Source organism: Mustela nivalis (genome assembly GCF_964662115.1).
Source record: "Mustela nivalis genome assembly, chromosome: 3".
Taxonomy (NCBI): domain Eukaryota; kingdom Metazoa; phylum Chordata; class Mammalia; order Carnivora; family Mustelidae; genus Mustela; species Mustela nivalis.
Window position 1 is genome coordinate 123,762,371 of NC_139022.1, and position 27,998 is coordinate 123,790,368.

General features: G+C 44.2%; 1 protein-coding gene across 9 annotated transcripts in view; it reads right to left on the minus strand.

The window, feature by feature from the left end:
* TENM2 (teneurin transmembrane protein 2) overlaps positions 1-27,998 on the minus strand; it is a 1,882,184-nt gene that overhangs the window by 110,580 nt on the left and 1,743,606 nt on the right. For all 9 annotated transcript variants that reach the window (XM_082724104.1, XM_082724103.1, XM_082724105.1 and 6 more), the window contains one exon: positions 2,308-2,454. In XM_082724104.1, the coding sequence (XP_082580230.1) occupies positions 2,308-2,454 (147 nt within the window). The remainder of the gene's footprint in view (positions 1-2,307; positions 2,455-27,998) is intronic.

A 27,998-nucleotide genomic window follows, 5' to 3' on the forward strand; every position in this document is an offset into this window, starting at 1 on the left:
TAATTAGTGTGCTGCCGGATTGGATCTGGAGTTGATGAGGAGCAACTTTAATATTTATCAATAAACAGTAAAGTGCTTAGCACACCTCCTAGGGAAGTAATTAACCATAAAAAGGATACTCCGCACGGAGGAAATCTCCTCCAAAAAAAGAACTCAGTTAATTGTGAATTGCTTACACCGGGTGAGAGACAATCCGAGCGTCTACCTCTCTCACCTGACATAAGCAACTCTGAATTAACTGGGAGTTTCTTTTTATAAACACTGTGCAGAGCCTTTTTTTTTTTTTTTTTCCTGGTGGCTAATTACTTCCTTGGGAGGTTCGCTTTAATAGTTCCCATAACAAGGCCATTATTGTCTTTAGCATAATCACTGCCTCATTTGCTTCTGTGCCTTGCCTTCCTGACGCTCTGCCTCTGCCCACCAGGAGGGACCCTGGGCTGCACGTGCCTACAGAGCAGTCCTCAGGCTTAGACCGTCCACCACCAAGCACCTCTCCCCCCTCCTTTCAGTTCTCCTGTGTCAGGAACTTGGGCTCCTGAAAGTAGCCACAGGGTTGGTAGAGAGGGATGCCGAAGGTGCAGGGCGCGTGGGGGAGACTGAGTCAGTCCCCCTCCCCTACGTGCAGCATTCCAGCCATTTCCTATCTTTCCAGCCGCTGACACCTGCAGTGGAGAAGGGAGCCCGGACAGCAGCTCCTTTCTGGAAGAGGAAGGGAGCTGATGTGTAAGCAACTTCTTTGCTAGGTGAAATCACCAGGGACCAGACCTTATCAGGAGAAGTAATGCAATTTTGACTGTCTCTCTTGGGAGAAAAAAAAAATGTATGGATATATGCTGTTATGGCTCAGTTCATTGAAAAATGAATTAAAGTGATTTCTATTTTGGCTCCATTTCAGGAAGCTAAATGAATGAATGGGAGCTCTGTAAATTATATCAGGCCTATAAACTTTTTTGATTGGTGTACTCCTACCATTGTATGTACATTTGCTTATTTACACATTATGTACAAGTATAACAGCAATAATAGATTATGTAAATTGCAAGTGTCTATTAAGATGATGAGGAAAAATAAAAACAGAGTATCTAGTACTTTCATGCATCACCCTGGTGGATTGCTCCCCTTTCTGGACACTACCTAAGCTGATGCCCTGGGGCCATGGGGGCAGGAGCTAATATTCTCAGAGCACAGGGATTGACAGGGCGGGACCAGATGCATTTCTATTAAGTCAAATAGTTGGATGCGTGGATCCTCTTACACCCTGAAACTACTTCTGCTCTGAGGGAATTCTGACCATTTAGTCGTTTTGGCGGGAGTAGGTCACCCACCTGTCCTGAATGTTAAGGCAGCATTGCTCCATAGTCTTAGGAAATCACACAACCTGTGTGCTATCGCAGCCCCATTTAGCCCCAGGATCTCAGCACTCCATCAAAGATAATACAGGAAAATCCAGTCCAGAGGTTCAGAACAGGGATCGGCAAATTTCCCATAAAGGGTCCGAGAGTAAATATTTTAGGCTTTACCAGCCATGTGGTCTGTGTCCATCTCCTCAATGCTGTCTTTGAGGGTGAAGCATACATTGACAGGCATTGTTATGGTCCAATAAAACTTTATATGTACACACTAAAATTTGAATCCCACTTTGCACATATCTTGAAATATTGTTCCTCTTTAGATCCCCTCCCCCAAACTTTAGAAATGTAAAAACCATTTTGCTGCTCATGTAAAACCAGGCAGTGGGCTGGATGCGAGCAGCAGAGGTTATAGTTCGCCAGCCACGGGTCGGAACGCGGACTTTGGAGTCAGATCAGGGTCTGGGTTCCAATTTTACTATTGGTGGTTGACTTCTCTTAAAACAGCTACTTAACTGTGGTCTAAGCCTCAGTTTCCTCATTTACAAAGGAACATCTCAAACTGTCGTAAGGATGAAGGGATTGCCTGAGATGTCTGAGTCTAGCGTGAAACACATACTGTGACCATCACCATCGATTCATTTGTAACTCCCAGCCCCAAAGGCTCAGGCAGGAAGGCGCACCCAAGGGCCAAGCCAGGGCCCAGCCACCTTTCTGGGGGTGGTGTGTACTTGAAAATCCAAGGCCCGCTTCAAACCCCAGTAGTCCCAGCCCTTGTCTCCAGGAACCTCCCACTGGCCCAAAGATGCCCGTCCTCTGCGGCATTTACTTCAAAAGAAATGTTACAACAGCATTTGACAATAGTATGGGGGAGGTCTTTCAGCAAAAATGACTCATGACGGAAGGATACACAATGCTCTGCACTTGAGGGGCTGGGAATGAGAAGACGCTTGCTCACCTCCCTCATTATCCTTGTTATCAGCACAGGAGGTTTCCATGGCAACGTTGCATCCGGGCCCTCTCCAGCCGGTCTGGCAGACACACTGCCAGCTGTTCTGACCCAGTGTGCATCTCCCGTTGCCGTTGCACAAATCGGGGCAGCCATCTGGTTGGAGAAATGCAGAGGATGAGAAGGAGGGGCGCGAGACCGCGCTGGGGCAGCAGGGGAGCCATGCAAAGGGGGAGCAAGGCCGCAGGGCAGCCACTGGGCCAGCCTCAGAGTGGGGCCCGTGCCTGCCTTCGAAAGAGTAGGGGAAGCAGGCAATGCATGCAGTCGCAAGGCACAGTGGGGTCCCAGATGCAGGGGATCCCCAATGACACTGACCTGTGTGAAGGGGTCTGAGGCAACCTTCCCAAAGTGGGGAATATTCCAGAAAACTAAACCAGCTCTGAGATTACAAACCTAGGTAGGCTGTAATTTCCAGCTAGTAGCTTAAGATTGAGGCTACCTCAAAAAAAACAAAAACAAAAAACAAAAAACAAAACCCCTTTTCTCTTTCTTTCTTTCTTTCTTTCTTAGAAATACTTTCTGTGGAAGACAGGAAATCCTTTATCAACCCAGGATGGAGGCAAAGTGCCTTCCATCTTTCAGAATTTTAAGGATATATTTATATGTGATTATCACAAGCTTCTTAGGATGAAGAACAGGCTGGTTCTCCTGGGCTATTCTTGTATTTTTGTAATATTTAGTTTTAAGGGGCACTTGAAAATGTTGACTGTTTATCATTCAACCTATTTATAGCATAATTTGAAAATACTGCTGAGTCAGAAGGCCGTGGGAGGAGTAGGTACTTAGTGCCTGGAACAGGGAAAAGAGAAAAATGTGTATGTATATGAGGAATGAGGTGGCATTCGAGTAATTCTTATTTTGTGGTAAACTTTTCTTTCTTTCCTCTTTTTTGGGGGTGGGGAAAAGTATGAAATCAGCAGCCTGCCTAATTCCCTAATTGCTCCAGCACCTAAAACAACTGTGGCTACCACCCTTCTGACCTGAGTGGGGGGCCCGGGAATATGGGTGTGGGAAGATGAGAAAAGGTGGCAGGGGGCGTGCCACTAAAGCAGGGTGGGAAAGTCTCCCCAGCAGAGCCCCTGCCACCCTCTAGAAGATGCAGAGAGCAGCACAGAATCAGTAGGATGTTGCCACCCTCAGAAAATCTACTTGCTGGCAAGAATTCCTGGATATGTTTTCATTTTTCCTTTAACAGCTTTATTGAGTCATAATTTATATACCATAAAATTCACCTGTGTTAAGTGCACAATGCAGTGACTTGTAGCAAATTTACAGAGTTGTGCAATCTAGGTGTGTTTTCTTACTTCATTTAAATAGACCCCAAATGACCATTAATGTCATTGTCCTCAGAAAGTGACTTCCCTGAATATCTACCTTTAATTCTGTCTCCCTCTCTGTCACCATGTCTATCTCCAGCTCTGTGTTTTTTTTTTTTTTTTGAAAGGTTTTATTTATTTATTTGACAGTCAGAGATCACAAGTAGGCAGAGAGGCAGGCAGAGAGAGAGGAGGAAGCAGGCTCCCTGCTGAGCAGAGAGCCCGATGCAGAACTCGAACCCAGGACCCTGAGCGGAAGGCAGAGGCTTTAACCCACTGAGCCACCCAGGCGCCCCACTCTGTGTATTTTTTTTCAAACCACATGAAATGCAAGGTAGACTGGGTTGTGGTGGGGGGATGAAGAGCTTTGCAGTGAGGGAAGTCATTGATTTGAAACCATTCTGGCCCAAATCTTCTGAATCAAAAGCATACATCTCCCCTTACTTCTCCCTCCCGTGTTCCAGAGGCCTTCGCCTGCCATCTTTCCTCTCTTCTCTTGAGTAACCCTCATGAGAATGCCAATAAACCCAATTTGTGCATGTGGCCGTGGTGGGAATTTTAAGGCCTCCTCCTCGGAAAGAAGGTCTGGAGGGTCTGAAAGTGAGTTGAAATGTACCTATAAATTTATTTATGGTATCTTACTTTTGAATGCTCATTCCCTCCCATCCTTTCCAGAATGTGGTATGGGGTTAGGCCCTGAGAGAAGAGGGTGAGTGAAAGAGGAGAAGTTCTCTGTGGGGAGATCTCTGTGAGGAAGCTGAGCTGTCTTGAGAGGAGAAAGCAGGAAACTGTTGCCAGAGAACCTGTTTTCTTTGGCTGCAGTAGGCCCAGCACTGAATCCAGGATGCAAACGAAGCCTAAGTGCTTGCGTTCCTCCACAAAGACGTGCTGGTATTCACACCTATCCTTACAGAGCCCAGAGGCCCAGATTCACATTTCTATTCCTTTCCTTACCAAGCTGGTCCCCCACCCCCCCAACCCCCGCTCTGGGCCCTGCCTGCAGAACCAGTGACATCCCTCTTGTTCAGACTGTGAGAATGTTCAGGGAGTAGAAGCTATCCCCAGTTTCAGAGAAATACAATAAAACATTTCTACAGGAGCAAAATGAGACTCGGTAGGAAAAACCCAAGGGACATTTCAGAGGTTCTCAAGGAATAGAGTCTATCTCTAACCTCCAGCCACCTCCAGCTTTACAATCTTTACCAGAAGAGTTTTGGTTGAATGGGTCACTATGAACACTACGACAGACCCAGCAACATTTGCTCAGCATGCCGTCTATTATATGTGCTTTGTTATTCAGCCATTTTGAGGTCTCATGTTTGACTAAAATCATGCCCAAAGTCTCAACAGAAGCCTCATTGTGTAGGAAACCCACGTCTACTACATAAAATTTAAATTTGCAAAAAACACTAGCACGTCAGTCAGAGATATGCACTCAAAATATCTGTGCTCTTAGACTGAAATGAAGCTTTTCCTCCCCCCTGCTCTTTCTTTCTTGATTTTTTTCTCCCCCCAACCAACTGAAGTGAGATAAACAGACCACAGTAGCAGGTTTTCTCCACATCATATGAGGAAGATGAAAACACGAACAGTGGGAAGCTGGCAAATCTCTGAGAAGTTTTGTGGTAGCTGGGAATTAATGGACAGGACTTTGCTTTTAGCTTGAAGAGGAAGAAAGTAGCCTTGGCAGGTGCATGGTGTTGCTAGGCAACCCCAAGCTGCCCCCAGCACAGGTTTGTTCTGCTGGTGGCCTTCTGAGGAGGTGATCTGTTGTGTTTGTAAAGTGCAAAGCCAGCTTCTGCTTAAGGAAAAGCAGAATGTAGGAAGTAATTAGTCTGGAGGGGAAATGGGCATCAGGGGGCAACTTTCTCTGGAGAGGATCCTATAACTTAAGTTGGATTGGACTGATGGACTCCTACCTGGGGATCCAAGAAGTCTCCTCTATGGAGTCTCCTGGATTTCAGGCTAGCACTGCTGATTTCCTTGAGTGTCCATCTCTGAGATCACTGATACAGAAAGTGATAAGGCACAGTTTCTGATTCTTTGCACAGCTAGACTGCTGGCTATCTGGAGACTTCAGGTTCTGCCGTGACTCTAGACTAGGGATTCTCAAATGAGTCTATTTATTTCCCTTTTCTTCTTCTGGAGGACATTGTCAAGTCTGGAGACATTTTTGAGGATAACAACTTGGGGACAATGGTACTGACATCATTTGCATAGAGGTCAGGGGTACTGCTCAACCTCCCACAGTCAGCTGGACAGTCCCCACACCAATGATATGGCCCCAAATATCAATAGTGCCAAGACTGAGAAATCCTGCTCTAGACCTGCTCAAACTTAATCCTGCTCAAATTCCATGGAACCGGAGATTTCCTTGTTTATTGTTGGATCGCAGAACCTGGTATTGTGTCATGCACATTGTAGATACTTGGATAAATGTTCGGTCAGGTTGTGCTAGATCATTTCAGCCTGCCTTATCTATAAATGCTCCTGAGAGGCATGAGAAGATAGTGGGGCCTCCTTCTTAAAGATCAAAACAGAAACTTCAAAGGCATCAGCAATGTCTTGGGCTGGTTCTATCAGACTTCCAATGCCTTTGACAGGATGGAAATGGTATTAATTTCTAAGACTTCCACACTCAGAATTTCAACCACTTAAAAAAAAGAATCCATCAACATAGTTATGAGGTAGGCAGGCTTTTTGCTTTGACAAAAATTAGACCTGAAGGAGAAATTTGGGATTGAAAAATCCCAACCCAAACACACCCTTACATTCTGATGACTCCTGAGTTTTCATCTCCAGACCTCTGATGCCTAGACCTGGACTCCAACTTGCATCTCAATGTCTCCAACTGTTTGCTAACAAGCATCTTAGACTCAAGAGAATTTAGCCTTTTTACACCCTCTCCCCCCAAATTCTGATCCCTTGATCAAGGAATGGCACCTCAATGTACTTTAGTGCCCAAGACTAAAACTCTGGAGTCATTTTTAACACCCTCTCCTGCCCTCCACCAGCTCTCTCATCTCTTATATTTAGTCAACAAAAAATTCCTGCCTGATTTTTCTCTTAATGATAAGAAGTCCTACTTGTCCTTCCTCCTAAAGATCTCTGGAATCTGTCCTCTGCTCCCACCCCCAGTGCCACTGCATTAATTCAAGTCTCCTCATCTTTCCCCTGGATTCTTGTGAAAGCCTCCTAACTGGCCTCCTTGACTCCAGTCTTATAGCATCATCCATTTCTCTCCGCTGAAGACACTGCTCAAAACATTTCCACAGCTTTCCACTGGCCCCAGGGGAGACCCTGAAGTCCTGAATCTGGCTAACAGACCTTACATGAACTGGTTATCATGTTAGCCCATCTCAATACCACTTCAGGGTTTGGTGAGATCAAAGCTGTTTAGTCTTTCCTTTTCTCTTTCTTCGTCGGCCTAACTTCAACACATTCTTTAGATCCCCACTCAGAAGTCATCTCCAGGAAGCCTTTCCAAAACTCCCAGATCCAGGCTAGATACACCTGTCATGGTGCCTTTATTCTATAGCATTCTACCCTACACTGCCCTATTCTGCCCTATGCTATCCTGCCCTACCTTATTCTACTTTGCCCTATTCTGCCCTACCCTATCCTACCTTACCCTTTCATGTCCTATTCTATCTTAGCCTCACCTATCCTATCCTATCCTACCCTACCCTGGCCTACCCCACCCTATCCTAGCCTACCTTGTCCACTACAGTGTATCGCAACTGTCTAACATCTTGCTAGTCCATGTAGCAGCCATTCCTTAAGACATTTTACTGTACCTGCTGGAAAATTATTGTAATAAATGTGCACATAATCAACTATAATTTGAATGATGCCCCTAGAATTGTGCAGTGTACAAACTGAACAGCTGCCCTGGGCACTCCTGTTATGAAGTAAATCCATCAGGGCAGGTGCCGTGTCTATCTTGTTTACTCTCAGATTGCTAATACTCAATAAATAGGGAAATGAACAAATGACTTCTGGCTGAACTCAAGGTCTCCAACATCTTTGGTAGGGGGGAAATGTGATCATCTCCAAGACTTTGTATACATTGTATTCCAAACAGTGAAAAAAAAAGCCAAAAACCAAACAACAACAACAACAATAATCCCTCCGATGATGCAGTTACCAGGTAGGTAGGCTTTTTGCCTTAGCAAAAATTAGGCATGAGGAAAATAATGTCTAAAGCACAGTAAAAAGGGGAGCATAAATGCACTTGAAGAAAGCTATAATTACAATAAAAGGCTTTTTTAAAAAGCACCAAGGAATGTTCTGCCATGTGCAGCAATTTAGAGGTAGAAAGAAGTGGCTAATCATGTATAAGGGGTGGAAGGGGTGCCTGGTGTATAAGGGATATGGAAAGAGAAGTAGGATCTTAATATTCAACATCGAGCACACTTTCGAAAAGCACAGAGGACAATGCCCCACCCAGATAGAAGTGCAAGTGAAAACACAAAAAACGGCTGCATATAAATGCAGACAGATGACAAAGAAAGCTGGAGAAAGGAGACATCCCTGCCCGGCCAGAGACTCCTGGGGGAGCTACTGCATCCTGGACTAAATGCTGGTGGAAAGTCTTCTGTCAAGGGAAAACCTTACCCTGGTTTGGGGTCAGATACTTCTGGGATTAAAACCTAGATTTACCCCTTGTTGTCTGTGTGACCTTGAGCTGGTAGTGTCACCATCTCTTCCTGTCTGTACAGTTATATATCTTACAAATTAATCTTATTTGCTGTCTTTCCCAAGAGAACATAACCTGCAGGAAGGCTGGGATTTTTGTCTGGTTCATTGAAGCATCTTCAGTGTCTAGAAAAACAGTTGGCATATAACAGACACTCAGTAAATGTTTGTTGAATGAACAACTTAACAGAGATAATGATATTTTATAGAGGTGCCAGAGGGGTTAAATGAAATGATAAAAGTAAAGATTTGAGCATAGAACTTGGTATGTTGTAAATGTTCAGTAGGTAGTAGCTCTTGTAGCTTGCGTACAGTTACAAACATTGTAATTAGTGGTAGGCTTTGCCCTGGGGCAGTCTTAGGTGCTGTTTTTCTACGTCTCACTTCCAGATCAGGAGAAAAACCCTATAAGCCTAACCTCTTTCAAGTTAAAAACAATAATAAAAACAAAAACAAAACTCTGGTACCCACAGTGTATGACTGCATCACGTCCTAGGAAATCCTTATGCCCCCTATGACCACCATCCAAGATGCTGGCAATGCCCAGTTGGTCTGCATAAGTGAGGAGAAACCCGCGGAAGCTAAGGGCAATTCTGAGGGCCAGGAGAGTTCAAAGTAGAATAAATGGTGGCTCCTTCTCTTGGGCAGAATTGTACTTTTGCATGTTAGCTTAATTAGCGAAACTCTCTCCCACAACTCTTTTAACTCTCATGGTTTCCTGAGTGGGAGCTGTGCATTGTTGGACTTGAGAAGCAGATACACACTGGAAATATGGAATAGAGTTCTTCCATTGCATTCCAGAACTCTTCAGAATTGAAGACAGATGAGGTACTGGGAATGGGGGGGGGATCACTAGGGGTTCAGTGGCCATTTATACTAAACAGCAGTGGCAGATACTCAGAAAATTAATTTGGTGCTTCAAGACACTCTGGGGAAAGCTCCAACTAATTTTAGAAGACCGTCTGCCAAAGCAGCGTTTTGGTCCCTAGAAAACGGAAGGGCTTGTCTCTCTTGGTCACCTGGGCGAGGAGAAGGGAGCTGTGTAGGGACTCTGTGTCTAGGTACAAATTGGCATGGAAACTCAGCCACGAACCTGTGCTTGAATGGCTGCCCCTGCTTTGTTAGAGAAGACACGGAAAATCCAGAGGCAGATGGTTTCCTCGGTTTCAACAGCCTCTGTATATCTTAAAGGGTTTGCATAGGGGAGCGGATGGAGAATGCTGGGTAGGGATGCCTGGGAAGGCCAGTGATCCTTTCCATGGTTCGCTGCTTATCTTTTGCTCCTAAGGCAGAAATCACAGCAACAGAAGCAGCAGAGCCTCCATGAGGTGATATAAATTTGGATCCAGCTGTCTATGCTACATGTTTCCTGGACGCACCTGGATTCTCACTGATCAGCATCATCTCTGTCTGCTCAGGAAAAGGAAGGCAGTAGGCTTAACCTTGGCCTCAGAGAAAATGGTGAACTTAAAAAAAAAAAAAAGAGAGAGAGAGACATATCTTTTTTTTTTTTTTTACTGTTTTGATGCTCTAAGTTCTTATTAACACATTTGTTTTTTTCAAAACAGTAGAAGATCATGGGGCGGGTGGGGGGAGGGAAGAAAAGAGAGTTTAGGCGACAGTAAGTTGGAGATAGCTCTTCTTGGGAGGCAGGTAGCTCATGTCAATTATAGTAAATTCCAGACTGAATCATTATTACCCAGTAGAACCAGGGTCTCACACAAGCCTGTGCTTCCCTGGGGGGAGCCTGCTTACTTCCTTGGAACATCCGCTTTCTTTATTACACTTCTCTACCACGGGAGGATGTAGGGCACCAGTGCGGGGAAAATCTTACCATGTTCCTAAGGCAAACACCAACTGGTACCACACTGAAATCTGCTAAAAGTCCCTGCCATGGGGTGGGGGGGATGGGCTTTCTCCCTTGACTTAGATAGGAACAGTGCATCTTAGAGTGTGGTCCTGGGGCCAGAATGTCATCTGGGAACTTGTTAGAAATGCACATGCTGGGGTTCCATTTCAGATGTATGGATCAGAACCTCGGGGCGGGGGGTGGGGGGAGGTGGGTCCTGGAAATCTGCATTTTGACCAGCCCTCTGGGGAATTCAGATGTCTGCTCTGTATGAGAACGAGATTTGGATTAAAGTCTTGGATTAACTTTTGGATTAAGTCTTGAACCTCTAAAAGGGCCTTGAATGCATTGTCTGCATTATCTGGCCCTGCCCATTTCTCCCTCTCAACTCATGTCACTCGAGGCTCTGCTCACTCAGGTTTAGCCGACCTGCCTTGTTGGGTTCTAGAATGGAGTCTGGATCTTCCTTTTGGGATTTTGCCCATCCCTGTCCCTAAACAACACTCCCCACACTCTGGCTAAAGCCATTCACGCTGGGATTAGCCAGCACTTGCTCGGAAGGCCCTTTGACTTGCAGCCTGGGTTGCTCCCCTGGAGTGATGTCATGGTACCTCCCACTCCTCCTCCTGTAGTCCTCCTGCCTCCATTCTGACTCATCCTTTCTTTCTGAGCAGCAGGTCTCAACCCGGCTGCACCTTAGAACAGAATTGGCCGAGAGTTCTGATACTAGGCTGCACCCCAATTAAATCAAAATCTCCAAGGAGGGGACTCAGGCATTAGTATTTTTATTTTTTGAGCTCCCCCAGGTGATTCCTGTGTGTCGCAGAGACTGAGAACCTGCAGTTTAACGCCCGTCATCCTGGGAGCCTCGGAACCTCCCCAGAGCAAGGACTCCGACTTGGCGGGGTATAGCTCTTTTCCCAGTGCTCACCCCAGCGCCTAGCGTTGACGATATTTGTTGAGTGAATGCATCCACAAGCCGCCTGTGAGGTGTTTCTGCTGCTTCATTGTGCCCTCGATTCAGCAGCCAGGTAAAAAAAGTAAACCTTCCCTCGGGCCAGACCCCAAGCCCCTGGATGGATGGCACGTCCCAAGCAAAAGAAACAGCTGGTTGTAGTACAGGATCCCAAACCAAGCGGACAACAGTGGCTGATGAGGAGTGCTGGGGTAGGTCTGTGCCTTTCAACTTGGAAGAAGCTGATACCTCCCGACTGAAAGAGACAGAATAGAGTACCCGGAGAGGTAGAAGAGAGCACGTTGGTAGATTAAGAGGGTGACAAGAGTCACACAAAGGCAGGGATGACAATAATAAGGAAGTCCAATGGTTTAATTTGGTTCTTGGAGGATAATCAAGTTGTTGTACCTCATGTTGCTTATTCCCACAGCTGTCCAGCGAATAATGAATGTGGTACCTAGCCTGTATGGAAATAGGGACAAAGCGCGACTTTGATTTCTTATTTGTTATTTTTAACCATCCAATTTCTACACCCACTGAGCATCCTTATAGCCACAGGAGGGTCATAAAAATACAAATAACATCTAGGAGGCCTGTGGGCACGGACTCGTTACTTACTGCAGGGCTGACGGCTTTCTTTTAACTAGTGTAAAATCAGGCCGGTGATAAATCGTCATATATTTTGTTGTTGTTGCTGTTCGCAGCACAACTCTAGGAAATGTAAGGAAATCACTAAATGTTTGTTTTTAATGGATGTGAAAAGAGCTGGGCCAAGAACCTACCCCAGAACTATGGGTTTTAAATTCTGGATTTTAGGATGCTTTTAATATAAACACCTCTTGGCTATACGATCTTAGGCAAAAATGATTAACTCCTTATTCCTTACTTTCTTCATCTGTAAAACCAGGGCAGTAAAAATACCTATTCCAGAGGGTTGTTGGGGTTTAAAAGAGAAAAAACCTATTGCATGCTTAGCATGATGTATAAATACATGTAAATATATCTAGTAATATGTAAAATGTATAAATCGTAAGTAAATGCACATAGTAAATGTTTCAGAACTGAAAGTTATTATTATTGTTTAAAATAACATCAAATGCTGGCAGAAGGGTCTATGCAGCTGAGGGGAGTCTTTGCTCTGCACTTGGCGATGAGGAAGGACTGTATACTATGGCTGAAAACATGGCTGTCAGTACAGCAAAGACCCCAGGAAGGTGCCCTCCAAAGACTGAAATGGAAATAAGGAAAATGAGGTAATTTCCTGAGAGTTCCATGAGTAAGATCAGCACATAATGGATGTGACATGTTACCTAAAGAAGTCCTCCTAAATCACAAGAGGCATGTAAGGTGCCCATGTAAACCAGGCTCAGAAAAGCATGTGAGCAGAAAGGGGTGCTCTGCCTGTGGTGTGGAGAGGGGGCCGTCGAGGGGGCAGGGCAGAGGACTGGCTTGATCGGGCTTGAGCTTCGAAAGCTTTCCTTTGTGCTGGGAAAACAGACTGAGGTTGGGGCAAGGACAGGGCCCAGGAGGCTGTGCAGGAGGAGGTCGCGGGGACGATCTTGGTAAGCCATGGTGGCGTTTCGCGTGGTGTAGGCAGGTGCCCTGCTACCGGGACTCCCCGCAGCAGGGCCAGTCCTGTATGTGTTTAAGCTTCCCTACGCATCCCTCCAAAAGGAAAGACTTGTGGCACAGATGCAGAGCAAAGGATAAAATACACTGTCCATAAATAGCACTCCGGTTGACACAAACTTCATTTGGGAATCGGCAAGTAACCAAGGTTGGAGAGGCTGGGTTTTGTGATGATTCTGCCCTTCCGTCTATGTTGCTTTTTCATATTAAAGGCAACATCGTAGAAGTGAAAGGGAAGGGTACGTGGGTGGAGGGGCGCAGAGAACCGCGGGGTCACCCAGGCTCTCTCCCCAGGTTGGACTGACAATGTAACATGGAACAGCTCCAGCAAAGGACCGTGCTGACCTTCTTGATGTCGTGACCTGACACCAGAAGTTTGCATCAAGTCTGCCAGCATCATCTAGTTCTTCTAGGCAACAGAACTTCCTTGGGTCAGCCCTCCCAGGTTATTACTCCTGGACTTCAAAACCTTTTGCAATCTGTTTATCCCTATAGGTCAGCTTGACGCATCTGAATTGTGGCACTTGAATATACTTCAAAAACTCCATCGGTGCATCTATGAACCATCTGTCCGTCCTTTCTCTATCTTTCATCTATCCATCCATCCGTTATCTATTTGTGTATACATAAATATACACATATATTTATATTCATTAATCTGTCATGATGTCCTAACCAACAAATCCCTCCAAATCCTCTGAAGACTTGTTCTCAAAACACTACGTATTAGATGACCTCATACACTAGCTGTATTTTATCTTATTTTATGTTACTTTCTGCCTGTACAGAGACAGTAAAAACATTTCAATCTTTCCTTTGTTTCTTCACCCTTTTTTTCTTTCCTCTGGCTGAAATGGCGGCTCCCAGCAGCCCTGTCCTTGTTCATTAATCCAGCACCTTCTATCATTCACTGCTTCCCGTCCTTGTGACCCACATAACCCCGAGTTATGAACTTATCCTGTTCTTTGAAACTCTATCTGCATGTTTTGTTTTAGTCCTTTTCTTCACAGTGTTTAGCTGGTTAAGCACTTGAGGGAAGTCACTGGTTGTTACGAGGCCTTTATAAATTTTGTGATAAGTCTCGATCAGGGGGAGTATGAAGAATAAGGAGATGTTTGTTTTCTGAAAGCATATAGAATAGGAGTCAGAATCCCAACAATCTGGCCTGTGCTGTTCTCCAATTTTGCATAATGAATGTGCCCTTAGGAAGGCGAGAGCTTTCTCTTCGAAATCCTCTCATTTACAGAGAAACAAAAATCCCTCCTTTCAAATATATTTTAAACATGCAAAACAGCAGTATGTTTCTGTTAAGTCACATTTTAGCTAAATGGATAATTGAATGGTGAATGGGAGCTGCTACTCAGCTGCTAACCTGCAGAGTTTACACACACACACATACACACACACACTCCCAAATTGCAGCAGAGCAATCCCCAGGAGGCAGAAAGCATGACTGATTTTTCCAATAAAGCTGAAAAATCGATAATCCTTGTAGACGGAACGCTCGCCTCTCTAACCACCTCAGAGTCTCATCTCCCTCTGCTGTCCCTCCCAAACAAGCTTCCGTCTTCACCCTGGTACCTGTCACCAATTCAGTACTGCCAGGATTTACCCTGAGTTCTATTCCAGCTCTACTGAACGCACCTCTTAGAGAAACCCTGCAGTGCATCTTGATTTAGAGATGCTTGGGTTTTATGTGACTCTGGGAAATGTTGTTTAGCTTTTCCAGAGCTCCAGTATGTTCTGATGTATGGCCGTGCATGCCTGCATGATTAATGGCACAGGCAAGGACTTGAAGCCTTCAGAGGTCACCCTGTGTGTACTGAATAATACAACGTGATCCAGAAATACCCTTGGATGAGAATCCCAGCTCCTCACAGATTCAATGGCATCGCTTGCTTTCATTGACATTGCCTGAGCCTTGGCGCCTCTCACTGACCGCGCTTCTGAGGAAAGTCACCACCCCCAGACAGACATTTCTGAGGAAAGTCACCTCCCCCAGACAGACATTTCTGAGATATAAAAGCAGAACCATTTGGGTTTGTTGGCTATTTCTCTCTCCAGTGTCAGAGATACCAGGATGTGGAGGAGGGCTGGGAGCACAAGCGGCCGATCTGCCAGACTCTGACAGGACTTCCGGGTTCAGGGGATCCAGGCATGGGTGTGAAGCAGATGAAGCTTCCATGCAAAATATGCTACGGTGTGCAAGGCTGTGGCTGAGAATTTAAATGCACCAAAGTCAAGAGATTCAAAATGATGGTTCCCACAGCAACTATAACTCAGTTCTCTGGTGAATATAAAATTAACTTTATTGCAAAACATGCTGTTCAATTTACGCCTTAATATAGTCGTGGCAGAGTTACAGTTGCTGTGAGAACGCTAACTCTGAATTGTTTTGAATAATTAATTTAATGAAAAGTTGGTAGAAATGTGAACTCTGATAGAAAGTCAACTTAAATTTAGGGAAGTTGGCCAATTATGCCTGTGCTGAGGAGTGATGATTCATTTTGGGAATCTGAAAGAACTTGGTGCACTCTTTGGCCTGGGGGTGCTGGTAAAGCAGAGAACCCCAAGGTATTACCAAGTGGGGGACAGCTCCCCGATCACTGAAGAAACATTCGTGCAGGTGGTGGTGACTTTACCAGTAAAGGAGGGTGCCCCCGGGTGCCCATACACTCTGATTTCATTGCTGGCCTCCAGAGAAAGCCTCTTGCCATAACTAGCTGGGATCAAAGTAGGCGATCAAAATAGTCTGTGGTAACACCTGGTTTCTGTCAAATAAACTGAGGGTTAGAGCTCACCTCCCCCTGGCACTGACAGTTCAGACTTACCCCAAGGGCTTCATCTCTCTGAGCAGTGTTCTCACCTGTACGATGATGAGGACAATTTCTACCTCACAAAACTGATGTGAGGATCAGGATATGAGAAAGTGTGTTAAGAACCGAGCACAGGGGCTGGCAAGTTTTACGGCCGGTATTCACTAACTGCTAGCTGCTTTTATCTGAAGAGGGAGTTCAGTAGACGAGTGAATTCAAAACACACACAAAACCAGCTCTTCGGCCCATTATTGCCGTCTAAACGGATTTGGTACAGACCGAGAGCAGCCGGCAAGGTTGGTGAGAAAGACAGAGACATGACTTGGCAGAAAGTTTCCTAAGCAGGAGTTTGTCTTCAGTAAAGATACTCGAGGCCACTTCTACTGAAGTTCTGGAAGCAAATCAATCTATCATCTCTTCTACCAGATGAATCTCTCTCCCCTGGCCCATTATCTCCTTCCTCAGGAACCATTTGAGATCTTTTCCTCCGAATTCCTCTCCTCATCATGAAATTTTAAAACCACAGATACACTCCAGATCTGCTTATTTGTTGCATAGATATCTGTGCTTTATGCATAAAAAGGGTAAGATTTCTTGACTTGCTCAAAGAACCCCTTGTCAGTCTGTTTGTGGTGATCCTGTCCTCATTTCGGAGTTGTGCACTGGACTATAGGCCAACGTGTCCCTTGTTCAAATCCTCATGCTCCAAAACTCCAGAAAAACCCCTTCATTTATTTAGTTATTCCTTTCACTATTTCTTCCTCAAATCTAGCTCCTGACTTTTCACTAATGGGCTCTTTTGGAGCTAAGAAACACAGTACTTTTGAAGTTAACTCACGGTGGCTTCTCACTGTATCTGTCCCCACTGTTCTCCTCAGATATAATGTGGCTTCTCTTTCTCTTAACTTTTTTCAGGAGGGCCATGCCCAGGGAATCTCAAGCCAGCCAGCGCTTACTGAGCACCTGGTGTATTCCTGTTCCAAGGCAGAGGGTAATTTAGGTTCCTTCTGGATACTATGTTTTGCTGTGGAATGCCAGGCTTGACCAAACCAGAGGGGTTGTCCCTGCCAGAGAGCATCTTTCTTGGGAGGTACTGTCAAGATTTTAACAGAAAGGGGCAAAGCCATAGCCTGGGAGGAAACACAAATTAAAAGGAAACTCCCGAGCAAAGTGCATTTCTAGCTTCAGAATCCACTCCCAGCTTGGCTCTAACTACTTTCTTTATGTATTAGCCTCATGTTGTTTTCAGGGCCTCTATCTCCTTCCCCTCCAAGTCTTGGCTTGTGGCATTTTACCTCACTGTGATCAGTGATTTTTTTAAAAAGATTTTATCCATTTATTCAACAGAGATCACAAGTAGGCAGAGAGGCAGGCAGAGAGAGAGAGAGAGAGAGAAGAAAGCAGGCTCCCTGACAGGCAGAGAGCCCAACGTGGGGCTTGATCCCAGGACACTGAGATCATGACCCGAGCTGAAAGCAGAGGCTTTAGCCTACTGAGCCACCCAGGCACCTCAGTATCAGTCAGATTTTAATGTCTCCTGAAAGACATGATTTTATAGCACTGCAATCTTTTGCTTTTACTGCTCAGAAAATATTGTGAAGTTGCACTCCTTAGCGTAACCCCATCTCACTGGTGCTGGAAGCAGAAAGGTACATGTCAAAGTGGAGTTGTCCTAGCACGTGGAGGTCTGTCAGATGCTCCACTTTAAAGGAACTTCTTGGTTTGGCCAAGTACTTAACTAAACCTGGAACTTCACGGCAGCTTCGGTAACCTGTGCACGGCTGAGTGCTGAAACTCCAGGTGCTGATGTCCCTGTTGACCCGTGAGTCTGTTGGCTTGAGCATCCCTGAGTTGCACTGTTGACCTATAGGAGCCAATTAAACCCAAAGGCTGGCTCAGCCAGGTGAGCCTGAATGTGCTGACAAACCCACCATGAGGGTCTCCTGCATGGGCATTCTGTACACCATACAACCATACAACAGGCTTTAATGGATTTGGCAGCACTGAGAATGCCTGTGGCTTCCCTATTTTGAACTTCTAGAATGTCACCCTGAGGCTACTATGATAAAGATGCCCCCTATATGGTGCACCTTCGACTCCCAAGAATGGATGTTTGTGTATGTATGTGAAAAATACAAATTATGATTTGTCTGTGTGATATTTTGAGAGACATCATGAATGAAGGTAAAGAGAAGCCTTGGCTGACCTTTGGAAGCTTCCATTCTGAACAAATGAATAGCATGAGTTGATTTCTCCCAAGGCAGCACAAAAGCTACCTTTTTATATATTTGGTTATAAAGAAATACATACCTGAGGATATAAAGAGATGGCTTTTTTAAGCTACATACTTGAAAAAATTTTCAGTATTGATTTTGATCTGTTGAGATGAGCTAAGACAGAATGGCTGATTCTAGATGCTTAATCAACTGCACTTCTGACTAGACCGAGAAGGGATTTCCAGTGCTCTTCTGTGGAATCCTTAAGGTTCCCAATGAAAAGGCAGTTTCATTAGACTCTGCTCTAAAGAAGAGTATCCTGATTTGTGGGATCAGAGGGGAAGCTGGTGGGTATGGCAGCCTTTGCTGTCCCAAGTGTCACTAAGTCTAGTCCCCCCTTTCACACATGCATTTAGGACGGCCAGGTGTCGCTCTAGTTCTGCATCTGCCTCTGAAGGATGTCCATGGCATGCTCGCATGCAGAGAATGTGAATGGCTGTGGTAGAATATCATGCTGGGAACCGTTCCCAGGAATCAGCCGTCTGATCTGAGACAATTTGGAAGGAAGAGCAAGGCAATCTAGAAAACGGGGATACTTGTCCTGGGAAAAAGACCAACGGTTTTACACTGCCATACTGGAGTCTTCTCTCTGGGTCATGCCTGCAAAGCCCAAGGAACTTCCCTGAGTAGAGCAGGACAGAGAGCATATATGCCCATAAAGCAGAGGAGAAGGGGGGAGGACAGGGGGATGGTGCAGCAAAACCCTTGAACCCAGTCTAGAGGGGAAATGACCGTGGTGGAGCTCTAATCACTGCTGGCCAATGGGAATTTCTTGGGTGTTCTACCCAAGGCAACTCAGAGAAGATCTTCGTTCTGGCCTTCCACTGCACTGCTCTGGCCCTTGTCCTGCCTTTCCATGACCACTCCTGTTAACGCACTGTGGCCAAGGTGAGGGCACCTATCCCAGCTCTGTAAGGGAAAGGCTTCTTCATAGCTGTAATTCTATCTGTTTAAGGAAGAGAAGGGAGATGGGACCCGAAGGGGCATGGATTAGATGGCCACTGTTAGTAAATGCAGATATCCAGAATCCTGCAGATACCCAGTCGGCGTTTCTAGGTCTTGAGCACTTGGCAAAGTAGAATTTCAGAGCATGGCATCACACCAAGGACCAATACAGAGATGTGTTGTAATGGGTGCAGATGAACCATGTGGGGCCTGCCGAGAAGTTAGATGGGCACACATACATGCATGCACTCACAGACGTGTACACACTCACACGCACGACAGGAATTAGTCACTGGCTTGGTTTGCTTGTATATATTGTTGAGATCTGGGGCTTAGCTGTCAGCTGGAGCAGACGGAAGGAAGATAAGCCAAAAAGGGCAGCAGAGGAGGCAGCAATGGGAAACCCTGCCTGCGCTTCTTGAATGTGGTAATTTGCCAATTGTGTAGACCATGGATGTAGACCAAGGAGTCAACCTAGCTGCCTGTTTAAAATATTTAATGCTGCTCCCTATGTGTCTCGGGGCAATAGCTACCTGCTTGCCTCACAGGCCTGTTGTGAGGTTGACGGAGGCAACACAAAGTCTTTTGAGCTCCTTGGAGAAAATTCAACTTGTAAGTGCAAAGAAGTTATCACCATCACACCCTGGGCAATGAGACTCCTACCAGCAGAAACCAGTCACCAGGAGAGTTGGCATCCAAAAAAAAAAAAAAAAAAAAAAAAAAAAAAGCCAAAGCTGTCCCAGTCTCAACCCAGACAAATGATGATGTTCCCTAACTCGATACTAATCTTGCCCTGGAGCTCGGTGTCAGCGGCCACAGATGGGTGACCCATGTGGCCTCCAGTCCTATTTGAACGGCTCGTAGACCATTTCCACATAGTTTGAATTGCTTGCCAACATTTGAAAACTGGGAGAGTATGCATAACAATCCTGATACCCGGCTTTGTACTGAAAAATCGGAAATTTTGGTCCAGCTAGGTTTGCATTTCTCTATGTCAATGTTCAGTGGGACACAGGCCATGTCTTCCCTCCATAGAAGGGGCGTACACCCTCCAGTGTATCACCACTCCCTACTGTCTTCTACCCTTTCCAGTGCACTCATGGATATTGCTCCTGCCTCATCCACATAGGGGTGTTTGAGTCTACAACTCTTTCTACAGGTTCTTCTGTCCCAGTCCTTCCCACAGTCCATGAAGACACTGAATTCATAGTGCTCTCATTATCTAGACCACTTCCCCTAACAGAGGAAAGGCCTGCCCAACCACCTCCTGCCAGGCGGAGACAAAAAAAGAACTTGGTTTATCCCATTCCCTCCCTTGCCAGTAATTCCGTCTTAAACCTCAAGGTTTTCTTACTTAGGGATGTCCAAGCAATAATCCAACTAAATTAGATTATAAGCATCGGAAGGTTTTTGTAATAAATAAAAATATAGATATAGCTAAGAGAAGATGAGATTTAATTAATGAATGTTATTTAACAGAACAAGTTGTGCCATATACGGAGGATTAAAAGATAAGAAAGGATAGGAGGGAAAATCAGATTTTAATGAGTTGCCATCTTTATTTGATTTAACCGAATTTCTTCCACTGTTGAAAATATTAACACTTATGAAGGAGTCATTTGTGTGTATCCACACAGTTTGATACCTGACTGCTTTTTTAATGTAATTATATTCTGTTACAAATGAATTTAAACTGCCATTGGAAGTTTAAGGCTTCCATCCTTCCGTTGATCTTCTTGGGAAGCTGTTAGCAAGAAACAATGTGGAAAAAGAAACCGAAAATGATTGGCAGAAATACCAGGAAGGGTGCGTTTGTTAGAGAACAGCGAAGTCTCATGTGGGCAAGAAGACAGCCGAGGTCTTCAGTTCCTCAGACTGTCACCAGCCCCTGTGCCAACCACTTCTCTTTTACTCCTGCTACCCCTGGGGAGGCTTATGCTGCACTCAGCACACATTAGATGCTCAATAAATGTTTCATGAATGAAAGAATGAACGAATGGATGAATGAATGAATATAGTTGTCACTGCTCTGCTGTAACCACATGGAGGAGGTGTGGACCTCACACATGCCATGGGATGATACCCGTGTAACTCTCTTTATGTTTGTAACGCCCATGTCCCTCCAACTGGCAGACAGATCCTCACTGGGCCATTTCCAGATCTCTCTCTGCATTGCTCTTGCTCCCTGTGTTCTCTCTTCTTGCAGGCAGGGCATCCAGGTGCCTCAGTGACCTTCTCCTACAGGAGTGGAGCAAATGGTGGGCCCAGATCCCTGGGCTACCATAGGGGCATCAGCATCCTGGTCTCTCTTTGGGGAGTTCGGGGCCCTGGGTATGGTTGTCTGCCACCTCTATCTATCTAATGTGCCACCACTGTTAACTATGCTGTCCACAAAGATGCACTTGGGCAACTCTGGCAAGGACCTGCAGGTGCTTGTGATTTTTAAGCTAACATTTATGGAGCATCAAGGACTGTGTTAAATGCTTCACTGATAAGTGAAGTGCTCCCCAAAGTAGGACAAGGGTATTATTATTCCCAGCTTACAGATGGGAAAAGTGGAGGTACTGGAGATACCTAACTTGCCAAATATCACCCAACTTGCAGTTGATGGAGGCTGGGTTTGAAACCAGGCCTGTTTGATTCCAAAGCCCATGCACTGAAGCCCTCTGCTGCATACTTCCCCTCTCCAGCCCCACCCTCTGAATGCGCGGTAACTACGTGAGGAAAGCACTGAGGATGAGGAAGTTCCTCCAAGGAAGGAAGAGGTTACCATCTACAAGCATAACGCGGGAGATGTTGGGAGTTTGGAGTGGGTGTTGGTGTGTATTATGTGTTTCCAACTGCTTAATTCTGGGTAGACTAGTTTCTGTGCTAGGCTTCTGTATGGTATGGTAATATTTCCTCTATCAGACCCCCAGAGAACAGGTCTGTAAGTGAATGCACATGGATCTTTCTTGGTCCCATTAAATGGAAATAAAAAGTTAAATTAGTTCATATTCAAAGTGTGGTGAGAAGCAGATAGCAACATGCTTAAGGGACCCAACTTGACTTGCCTGCATTCCCTGGATTAATAGGAAAAAGCTCATTTCTCTTACCACCTCTAATATCTTCTTCAATCTCTCTCCCTATTCATGGGAATTGTTATCATCAGTGACATTTGGGCTTCCTGGGCTCCCATACACCTAATGTGGAGAAACAGTCCCATTGCCTGACTTGAGTTTCATGTCATTAGAGAGAGCATGTTTCAGTGCAAGAGCGTGACTGGTGATAGACAGCTTGCTAACTTGTTGGAATAAAATCAGGTACAAATGTTTCCTCTGTGCCTGTGAGGTGCTTATTTTATAATCTCTGGGAGCCCCCACACCCTGGCATTGTTTCTAGACAACTAGACAGGGCTGTCTGGCAATCCCTCTTGAAGTTAAACCATGATTTTAAAAATAAAGAAATGCAATTCACACTTATCAGAGCCCATCACTCTGCTTAGAGCTTTGGACAGATGACCCTTCTGAGCCAAGTTCTAACCAACTTCATTGCTAATTTGACCAGGTGCTGCTGCGGCTAAATTTGGAATCTGTGGGCCAGGAGTCTCAGCAATTTAAATCCCTCTGGACAGCAATTCTGTGGGACTTTTTATCTCTGGAATATCAGTTAACCCTTCCTTTCCCTGAAGTCTGGCAGGATATAGCTGGATGTCACCCATGATTAGAGTGAGCCGCCTCAAAAAGCCATGATAGAAATTGCTGGAAAACCGGTTCTAAGGGATATGGAAACATTTGCCTCTCCACTCCTTTTGCGACACCATTAGCAGAAGGATGGGAGATCACAGGGGCTCCTTTACTTGTAGTTGAGCTGGCTGAAATGGAAGCAACCCTTAACCGAAATAAGAAGGAAGAAGGAGATCTTCTCAAAGGACTAGTTGTGTAGATGACAGGGGTCCTCACTGATCTGAGTTGGAATTTAGAGCCTGGGTGTGTTTGAAGAACATGTGAACATCCCCCACCACTCCTGAGTCTATGGAAGGTATCTGAGTTTGAGGGAAACTGAGGAAACCGAAAGTGAGGAAACCAAATTGCCTGTTCTATAGTCTGATCCTGGGACAAAACCTTGATGGATAAGAGAGATGCTATAGGCAAATAAATAAATAAATAAAGGGCAAGCTTCTTTTTCAAAGGAGCGTGGAAGCAGCTGATAAAGATTCCCAGTGTGGGCAAGTGTGGTGGCCTCTCCTTCACTGTGGAAACCCAGCAGGGCTTGAGTTAAGTGGACACTGAGGGTGCTGGTTGGCACACCTCTGGCAGTAGGAGGAATACTGTAGGGCTCCCCTGAAGTGAATTTTGTAAACATCAGGCCTCCATGAGGAGACCAAGCTTGAAGAATCTGAATGGGCTGACCATGAGCATGTGAGACAGCCCTGGAAACTTCTAGGAATGTTCAGGATGCAAGTGGGGAGTGAGCTTTGTGGTTGGGATGAGCCACAAAATTAGAGAAGTAATGTCAATGATTCCTTATTTGTGAGACAGATTTTTAGGGCTTGGGGTGATGTGGGTTCTATCAGTCTTGGAATAGAACCTATGAAGGGTAGAGTGTGTCCCCATTCTATTTTATGAATGTCTCGTGTAACCTACTTATCTTGTTTTGACAATTATCTCAGTTCATGTGTAAAACTATAAAAACCTCTGCTACATTAATCTCCTCACTTGACACTTATTGGGCAGGAGGAGTCAACCACATCTTGACTGATCTGGGAACAGAAAGAGAGGTATATCACCACGGACCATAGAATGAGGTCTTTTGCGGGGAATCCCATGGCGAAAGCTATGGGAAAAGATTGAGTAGGCTTCTTAAGGATCTTAATAAAAAAAAAAAAAAAAACAAAAAACACTGGCTAGTAGCTTTTAATTACTTTGCAGCTGTTACCTTCTATCACTGAGGACCAAAGAGGCCTCCCCCTTACTGATTGCAATGAAAATATGTTTTTAAAAATAAACGCCTTATTTAAAACTAGGGATACTTTTTTAATTAGAGGGAAGATTAACTAAATGCATTATATCTTGTAATTTAATCCATTCTAATTATCCTGAGAATGGTTATGATGAAATACTTAACTTTCTCCTAGTTGCTATTTTACATGTTTTTTTTTCTTTATTACCCATGAAGAGAAAAGCTCAGAGATGGTCAATGATATGGTGGCTTTCTTTAAGTCTGCTTATAATGATGCATTCAATGCATGATGAAAAGGATGAGAAGAAAATCAATAAACCCTGACTGTTGTGGGTTTTCAAAATGATGGTACCCTCTTTTCCAAAGGCAATAAAGACAAGACTTTAAAAAAGAGCTTGTGAAATAGAATGCTATGAAAGAAGTGGCTGGTGTAAGATTGAACCCCATTAGGCAGGCAACTTGGGAGGAAATGCAAAATCTGTTCCCTACATGAACATCTGGGATACTCTGTGTGGCTTCTGATAACCCAGGAGATGAGCAAAGGAACTGCAAAGAATCCCCAGATGTTACCCATGGGCATTGCTCCAAGGAGTCATGCAAGGAATGAGGGTAATTGTGCAGTTCATTGGGCTGAGTAGGGACAATCAGTGCAATTCCTGAGTCTCCAAAAGGCATGTGTGACTCAACTGAGTTCAGTTGAGCCTCCTGGGTTATTATTCCTTTTTGTACAGAGCAAGTACAAATATAATCTTGGAGCCTAAAGTCAGAAAACGAGAGACCAGAAGAAGGTATTCTAAGAGTCACTGACCTGGAAGCATCCTGAATAGAAGAATTGCTAGGTTCCTTCTTAAAGGAAACAGTGTTATTCCAAACTGCTCTAGAGTATGTCTGGGTCCCTCGTTTGAGAAATGCTGGCTTAAAAGAATTGGAGTTTTATTCTACTCAATAATGACATAATTCCAAACCAATATTTCAAGACTTTTCTTTTGAACTATACTTATTATAAAAATGAAACCCAGAATTAAAAACAAATTCTCATAGACCTTTTGGCTTCTCTGGAATATGTCCAAGAAGTTTAGTTGGATAAATTTTGGTTGAAAGTAGCAAACCCCAATTTCACAATACGTTTCCTTTAACATGAGGATATTCAGATGTTTGATTCCATGTATAATGGGGCTGTTTGGTTAAAAAAAAAAGCAGGTTTCATTCCAGGTAAGAGAGCCAGTTTACATTTCTCTGTAAGAAGCAGCTACTAGCGAGTTATAGAACAAAACTTTGCTTGAGAAATTGGTAGTGGGTAGGGGTTATTTTTGAAACATGGCTAATGATGGTAGGTTGGAGGCAGTTATATGAAAGGGAGGTTGAAAGAAGCAGAAATAAAATGAACTATTGGGACTTCATCAAGATCAACAGCTTTTGCACAGCAAAGGAAAGAGTCAACAAAACCAAAAGATAACTGACAGACTGGGAGAAGATATTTGCAAAAGACATATCAGATAAAGGGCTAGTATCAAAAACCCATAAAGAACTTACCAAAGTCAACACCCAAAGAACAAATAATTCAATTAAGAAATGGGCAGAAGACATGAACAGACATTTTGACAAAGACAACGTCCAAATAGTCAACAGAAACATGAAAAAGTGCTCAACATCACTTGGCATCAGGGAAATACAAATCAAAACAACACTGAGATACCACCTCATCCCTCAGAATGGCTAAAACTAACAAGTCAGGAAATGACCGATGTTGGCAAGGACGCAGAGAAAGGGGATCCCTCCTATACTGTTGGTGGGAATGCAAGCTGGTGCAGCCACTCTGGAAAACAGCATGGAGGTTCCTCAAAAAGTTGAAAATAGAGCTACCCTATGACCCAGCAATCGCCCTACTGGATATTTACCCTAAGGATACAAATGTAGTGATCCAAAGGGGCATGTGCACCCAAATGTTTATAGTAACAATGCCCACAATAGCCAAACTATGGAAAGAAACTAAATGTCCATCAACAGATGAATGGATAAAGAAGATGTGGTATATATACACAATGGGATACTATGCAGCCATCAAAAGAAATGAAATCTTGTCATTTGCGACAACGTGGATGGAACTAGAGGGTATTATGCTGAGTGAAATAAGTCAATCAGAGAAAGACAATTATCATATGATCTTTCTGATATCAGGAATTTGAGAGGCAGGGTGGGGGGTTCTGGGGGTTTGGGAGGGAAAAAAATGAAACAAGATGGGACCAGGAGGGAGATAAACCATAAGAAATTCTTAATCTCAGGAAACAAACTGAGGGTTGCTGGTGGTGGGGAGTAGGGGTTGGGTGCCTGGGTGATGGACACTGGTGAGTGCTATGAAATGTGTAAGCCTGCTATGGTGAGTGCTATGAAATGTGTAAGCCTGATGATTCACAGACCTGTACCTCTGGGGCAAATAATGCATTATGTGTTAATAAAAATACAAGTTAAAAAAAAAAAAGAAAGAAAGTAGCAGAAATGTCTCAAATAGAAATTTATTTTAATGATCTTCCCTTGCTTTTGTCTTACATTGGTAAGAGATGATCGGGGTGGTGATGGGGCAGGGGGATGATGATGATGATGATGACATCAGCTCACATTTGTTTGGCTCTTATCTTATGGTAGGCTCTGTGCTCATACTTTACATATAACCTAATGAAGTAAGTCATCTCTTGTTTTCGCATTTGCAGACAAAGAAACTGAGGCACAAAAAGGTGAGAAAACCTGCAAGGATTTGATCTCAGGCAGACTGACATATAAGCCTTATCTTATGTGCTTCGTTATGCTTGCATTGCCCTGAATCCAAGTAAAGTGGATATAGATAGATAAGCCTCTATTTAACACCATTTTAAAAATCAACTAACATAATATAAAGGAATAAGTGGACTCTGATTATTCAGACTATGGAAGGAAGTTTTTCAATGAAAAGAAAAAATTTCCTAGGTAAACCGGATAACTGGAGATGAGCAGATGGAGAAACTAACAAAAACTACCATTGACTATCCTCAACCATTCAAAAAAAAGCATCATCAGTGGAGCCAACACTACATTGTATCTAGTCCTTTAATGTAAAGTGTGTATTATGGGATCTTACTTGGAAGTCCCCCCCATTGCCTTACAGGAAAGAGAAAGGTTTGATTGTGCTAGAGTGGCCCGTTCATATAATTCATATAATTTTGCATCCAAGTAATACAATTCAGGAGTTGGACCAGTCCTTAGAGATCATCTCATCCAAGTGTGTTCTAAATTCAGTCGATCATCTATTGCATTTGTGGTATGTGCAATATCTGCACTGTTATTTACTTAATATGTTTCTTTAGATTTATTCAGGCCTAATATTGCTACTTACTTTTGCCACATCCCTAAGCAATACCAGTATAATCATGAGTTTGATGAGCTATTCATAGTTTTCCCAAACACATATTTTTAAAAACCCTATGTTACCATTCAGTAAATTATATTTCCACACCAACAAAAAGCATTTCATGCTTGGGACCACACTGTGGAAAGCAGTTATGTGGTCCAATCCCCTCATCTGCCGCAGGAAGAAACTGGGCTGGGAAGGTGGGTGACTATGCCAAGAGCACCCTGGTGTTTAGGGTAGAGTCAAGTCTAGAACACAGATATCCTCCATTATCCATCAATCTATTCTTCACGACACCACAACAAATCAGACAGTGAGTGATGGGAAAATACCCATCATGAATACCTACAGGGGCTCGGATCTCTAGGGCCCTCTTTGTGTTCCTTTCCTTTTAATGCCAAGTCTTGAGGGCATCTAGGGGGACCTGAGAATCCCAAACTTGGAAGAAACTTGTTTTTAATAAATTGAATGGTTGATTCTTTGTCAAAGCTCAAGTAACAGAGTACTCACTACTTACACTAGGGTAGAGAATTCCCCCCTCCCTTTTTTTCCAACAGCTCTTATTCTTCTATGTTTTCCTTAGAGTATAGAATCTTTTTCATGTTAACCCTCACCCATGGGTTTCTGTCCTGAGAGTTCCAAACTACTTTAGTTCTGTGCTCTTGTGAAATCAGTAACACTTCATATTAAGCTATTTATTTACATGTTGAGTCTGGCCCCAGCACTGTGGGCCATGGCTAGTGTATCAATAGGATCCTCCGAAACAGTAAGGGTATGGTACAGGAATGCTCCAAGTTACTGTGTCCCCACAGAGCTAAAACATCGAAGCTCCG